The sequence below is a fragment of the Serinus canaria genome, chromosome 4A, assembly GCF_022539315.1.
Source record: "Serinus canaria isolate serCan28SL12 chromosome 4A, serCan2020, whole genome shotgun sequence".
Classification (NCBI taxonomy): Eukaryota; Metazoa; Chordata; class Aves; order Passeriformes; family Fringillidae; genus Serinus; species Serinus canaria.
The window spans coordinates 5,469,256-5,475,255 of record NC_066318.1 but is presented as its reverse complement, the minus strand read 5'-3'; the positions used below and the strand labels follow the sequence as shown (position 1 = coordinate 5,475,255).

Below are 6,000 nucleotides of genomic sequence, written 5' to 3'. Positions count from 1 at the left end.
GCCTCAGGGCACACATGGAGCACCAGGAGTGACCCCGTGGGGTTCACAGGCTCTGCACCTCCCAGTCTGTGCTGGTCCCACCCAGAGCAGCCCCAGAGCTGGGGAGACCCTCCCAGGGGTGGGTTCCAGGAACCTGTTTAAGCACTTTTCCCTCTGCTGGCAGGTCCCAGCACGTTTGGCACTTCAGTTCTCCCTGCAGGCATCAGGGCCCTGCAAAGCTGTTTAGAATTAAAAGCCCTATTTCATTCCCACTGGGATCAAAGCACACAGAGAGGGAGGGTTTTTAAACCAGCAAACCACATTTGAGCCCAGCTGGTGCACCCCAGGGCCCCCCCATCCCGACCCCCATCCCGGCATTCCCTGCTCACTCCAGCAGGCTCTTGGCATGGTCCTGGAGGTTCTGCTTGAGCCCAAACAGCTCTGAACTATCCCGCTGTGTTCCATCTCCACAGCTCACCTCACCCCTCCAGGCTGGATGAGTTTTCCCCAGCCTCTCTTGGTTGGTGCCTCAGTTCCACGTTAAGAACCCATAAACCAGACCCATTCCCTCCCATACCCCTGTGGTCACCCCAGAATCCAGCATCCACAATTCCTGACAGGACAACCTGGATGGAGCAGGTGTGGTTTGCACCAGAGAGGAACTTCCATGACTCCATCCTCTCCTAAAGCAACTCCAGGGTGAGGAGGAGTCGCCTCCTTCCCTTCCTCCATTTCCCTGCGCCTGTCTGGAGCAGGCTCATTCCTGCCAGGAATGGGACATCCCTATCCTGTGCTCCCAATAGGCTCTGCCTGCTCCGGAGCACAAGAGCAGCCCTTCAAGCCTGAGAGGAATCCAGTGGCCCCCAGGAGTCTCCAGCTGCAGCGACTGAGCCATGGAAACACAAAATCATTTGGATTAGAAAAGACCTTTAAGATCACCAGGTTGAACCATATCCATGGAGTGCCCAACCATATCCACCCATATCCAACCATGAGTTCATCCAATCCCAAGTCCATGCTGTAAATATTGGACAAAAATCTCTGAATTTTTCCTGACTAAACCAAACCCACCAGATCCCTCCAGGATCTGCTGGTGAGGATCTGTCCTAGCCAACTCTTTCCAGATCTCTTCAGCTCAGGATGCAGTTTCAAACCTAGGGCAAGAATAAACCACACAGGAGACCGCCAGGATTCCATAGGAAAAAAACCCTTTTATTTAACAATATATCAGGTTCCATCACGGCTCCATGGAGTTCAGCTGCCACAGAGCTGTTACCGATGCCGATGATATGCTACTGGGCGGGAGAGCTGGGAGAAGGCGAAAGGAATCAAAACCAGGAACATGACACGAAGAAAAAAAATCTGCGGCGCCGGGAGCGCGGCTGAGGGGATCCCGGCACTGCCGGAGCCCCACCGGGAGCCGAGGAGGATCAACCAGCATGGGGATGCCAAGGCCGGAGCCAGGACGTGCCCTGCAGCCGAGAAGGTGCCAGCACAGAGGGGCCTGGTTCCCTCCGTGCCCGGTTCCCCGCACGGTGCCCAACCACTCCCGCTTGGCCCAAGCCCCATCTCGCGTGCCCCACACCAGGAGCACGTCCGGGCTCCAGCTCCATATCCACCCCTCAGCTAAGGGCAGTGCAGGGTGCACAGGGAAAATCTGTCAGCCCGGCTGCTCCGGCAGTGGCACAGGGGTGGGGCAATGGCAGTCCCAGCTGGTTGATGGCGGGGCCAGGCCCCTCGGGACAGGGACGGCACGGATGTGACGCTGTGGGATGTGGAGGTGGCACAGCTCTGAAATGTGGGAGCGCGGTAAGGACGTGCAGGGGTGCGGCGCTGCCGGGATGGAGAGAGGGATGTCCATCCCTGCTCCAGCACCTCTGGAACCTCCCAGAAACCCTCTGTCAATATAATGCAGGTTCACAGCCCAGCTCCTGGGAGCAACTGGGAGAACTGGGGGCTCCCTGATGCCTTCCAGCTGCCCATGACAAGTGCCATGTGACACCAGAGATGGCTCCAGGCAAGGCCACCACCCCTGGGCAGGGACTCTGCACTGGCCATGGCTGAGGAGAAGCCATCCCAGCGCTGGCACCAAGAAGAGATGGGGCCATGGTAAGCTGGCAGTTGGCAACCAAAATAGGCAAACACAAAATGGGATAGCTGGGAAAGGGATCTGCACCAGGAGCAGCTCCACAGACCCAGAAAAGCAGAATAGGATCTCAGGATGTTGCATGGAGTTCTGCATCCCCAAGTCAGGGATTTTTTGGTTAAAGATAAAAAAGCAGATAAATTTTATGTCCCTTTAGATCACCATGTGGTCCCCAAGTCTCTGCCTGTAGCCAGGACAGGGCTCAGAGCTCTGGGACTGACTGGGAATGAGCCACAGATTCTGGGATGGAATAGAATCCCAGATTCCTGCCTCACTCTCTGCTTGGAGCCCATGTGATCCTGCATTATATCGAGGGCAGGTCCCCAGTCCCGATCCCGGCAGTTCCCACACTCCAGCAAAGCCCACAGGCTCCGGGCTGAGCTCTATGACAATGTTTTACACCCGTTCTTGTGGTTAAAATTTCTTTTTTTTTCATCTTTTTTTTTTAAGTTCTCATTTGTTTTTCTAAGAAAAAGCAACCAGAAAATAATTCGGAGTTTATACAAAACATCTTTACATTATTTCTTCCAAAAAAGACTAGTATTTACACAAACAAAAGGAGGGGGGGAGGAAACAAAAAAATTAAAAAAAAAAAATAAAAAAGGAAAATCAACCAAATTTCAATGCTTTCCAAGAAAAGAACCCGAGGGACACACTCTGATCCAGGACCCAGCAGCCCGAGGTGCTCAGCAAAAACCAAGAGTTCTGATTTCACCCTTTCTTCACATATTTACAAGATTTTGTAGCTGTTCCCAGCAGCAGGAGTGGGACTGATGGAGACCTCAGCTGGGTACAGCCACCATAAAGAGCCATCAGCCCTGTCAGATCACTTCTGGTACAACCTGTGGCCAGACTCTGTCCCTTCTCCACCAAAACCAAACCAAAACTACATCGTCCCCTCACTTCCCCCTCCACTCCAGTCACTATTCCTAATGGATTCCACTGTCACTGTCACCATCACCACTGCCACCACCACCCAGCCAGGGCTCTTCCCACCTGGGGAAACACAGGCTAAGGTTTGGCAGAGGGAAAAGGGAAAAGGGATTTTTTTAAGACACAATTCTCTGGGATTTCCCCATCAGGGAATGGGGATCCTGGTGGGGGCAGCTCCCAGGCTAGGATGGGCAGTGGATCCCACAGAGGAGAGAGGGATGGAAGGTGCTACACGGGGGAAGCAGTGCTGGGATGGGGAACAGCAGGGAGCACCCACTGGGGTGCATCTCTCCCAAGGGAAGCAGCTGGTTTGGGGCCCTGGAAGCAGAACCACCTCTGCATGCCAAGGGCAGGAGGGGAGCCAAGACACCCCACTCCGCTCCAGCCCAAATTCCTGCACTAAACCCAACAACGTGCACAACAGGATGCTCCCATCCCGCTCAGGGCCAAACTCCAGCACAGCAGCCAGGCCATCAGATCCCCCTGGGGCCACCGGGTTCCCCCAAGTCACCAGATCCTCCCAGGCCACAGGCCCCTGTCCCTGCTCTGCCCCTGCCCCTGCCCGCTCCTTGTCAAGGCACTTTAGCAGAGCAGCTCCCTCGCTCTTTGGGCACTTCCTAACGCGGGATTCGGGGCCCTAGGGACAGGCGGGAACAGCCCAGGTGGGAACAGCCCCGCCCGCCCCACTCCTGCTCCCTGAGCAAAAGCAGCTACTGCTGGAAGGAAAAGAAAGTAAGGAAGGGGGGACAGCCCGAGGACTGGCAGTGCCAGGGCACCGCCAGCCCTGCCGGGCTCACTGGCATCAGTTGCAGTGCTGGCAGCTCCTCTAGGGAAGAGGAAGCTGGGAATGATCCCACCAGACAGGCTCAACCCCTTCCAGTTTTGGGCGGGAGACGGGCAAGGTGAGGGCAGGGGAGCCCGGGCTGTGGACACCTGGGAGGTGGCAGGACAGGGAATGCTCCTGCACCAGGAGCAGGGCAGGGAACAGGCACAGTGGGGCTGGTCCCCAGAGCAGTTCCCACCCAGGGGCACTGGATTCTTCAGGTAAACCAGGAGGGTGGAAAAGCCTTTGGCTCAGCTCCCAACCAAGCCAAGCCTAGTGCTCCAGCCTCTTGGGGGCTTCCAATCCCGAGCACCAGCCTCCTCCTGACACTCCTGGCACAAGCTGCAAGTTAGGAACCTTTGTTTTCCAGTTTTCCTTTCCAAGGACAACCACCTGCAGTATGCCCAGCTTGGCAGGGGGCTGCAGCTTCCCCCTGCCTCCCCTTACTTTGCTTCCAGCAGACTTAGCCCCAGCCTGATGGAAAGCCAAAGGCTTTTTTCCACAGTGGGATGCTCCAGAGGGGCTGGGAAGAGCTGCCAGGCCATGGCTGCTCAGTGTGGGCAGGAGCAGTGTCCAGCCCCTCGCGCACTGAACACTTGAGACAGGGTGGAAATAGAAATTTTTTTTTCTTTCTTTCTTTTTATAAAGAGACTAAAACAAGAGTCAACAGCTACGAACACAAAAGTTTCCAGGGGCAGTGGGGGGAGCGGGATCTGCCCCATGGCCGGCAGGATGACGTGCTGGAAGGAGGTGATTGCGTGTGCCCAGAGGTGGCGGGCCAGAGTCCCGCTTGGAATTCACAAAAATAAAAATGTTACAAAAAAATTAAAATAATTATAATAATAATAATAATAGTAGTAGTAGTAAATCGGGTTTGCCAGCTTCCTCCCTGCACAGTTGTCTGCATCTTGGCACCATGGCAAAGCATCCTCCTCCTCCTCCTCATCCCCCTGTGCACTCGCTGCTCCTGGGACTGAGGCTCCGGCATCGCTCCAGGCTCCGGGACCCTGCGGCGCTGGCGGGCACTTCCCACAGGGCCGGAGGGGTGACGCGGGGAAATCCCAAACCACAAAGGGTAGGTGGAGTCTCCGGGTTTGCCAGCGGTGTCCCGAGCACAGAAAGGCACGGTGCCCGCCCCCCACGGCCGGCCACAGTCTGGAGAAGAAGAGGAGGAGGCTGAAGGCTCACCCTCAAAGTCTCGGGATTACAAAAGCTGAGAACTACAAAACTAAATACAAAGGGGAGAATCAGCACGTGAGCGTTGAGCCCTCTGCTCCCCGGCGCCGCTCCCGGCGCTGCCCGCGCCGTGCCGGGGCGGGGGAACGTTTCGCTTCCTCCCTGTGGCGCCAGCCCCGCGCCCGGTGCTCCCGCGCTGCTGCATCGGCCGTTCCCAAGCTGCTCCTCACACCTTGTAGTAAATGTTGGCTGGGCTCTGCGGGGGCATCTCCTGCACGATGTAGACGGGGTGCCCGTAGTCCCCGCTCACCTTCTCGTAGTGCGGGCAGTAGTTGTTCTCTGTAGTCCGTAAGGGGATGATGATGTCGCTGGGCTCTGAGCCCGCGTTCCCGCTGCATTTGGGGCTGGCCAAGGTGCTAAGGGACAAGGCTGCGGCTCGCTGCTGCGTGTGCTTCCGGTGCCGCTTGCGGATCTTGATCAGGAGCACAACGAGGAAGATGATGATGAGGATGAAGATGACGCAGCCGGCACCAATGGCCGCAAACACGGCCACCTTGGAGCTCAGGAAGCCATCGCTGGGACCTTGGGTCTCTTGGCCGTCCTGGTTGACAGAGCCTGCAAGGCAAGGGGAGAAGGGGGTCAGAGAGGCAGCCAGATTTGTGCTCTGTCCATGCATGGATCACACCTGTGGAGCAGGGGGATGAGTTGCTCATTAGAGCCCTTCTCTGACCCCCAAACTCAGCACATTCTCCTGCCATGCTCCCAAGGAGGGGAGCCCCTCACCTCCAAGGGGACACGACTTGCTCCCCACCTTCCCACCCCAGTCAGACCCACACATTACTGGGAAGGACTGGGCAGGGCAGGCAGGAGCCCCAGGCATCCACAGAGGGGGCACCACATGCCCTGTTCCCCATCCTGCACCACTGCTCCCTTTCCCATCTCC

General features: G+C 56.8%; 1 protein-coding gene across 1 annotated transcript in view; it reads right to left on the bottom strand.

Annotated features, from left to right (window-relative positions):
* Nucleotides 1-1,170: 1,170 nt before the first annotated feature.
* EFNB1 (ephrin B1) overlaps nt 1,171-6,000 on the bottom strand; it is a 48,484-nt gene continuing 43,654 nt past the window's right edge. Inside the window, exon 5 of the mRNA XM_050974571.1 lies at nt 1,171-5,672. Within this exon, the coding sequence (XP_050830528.1) occupies nt 5,284-5,672 (389 nt within the window). The 3' untranslated portion in view covers nt 1,171-5,283. The remainder of the gene's footprint in view (nt 5,673-6,000) is intronic.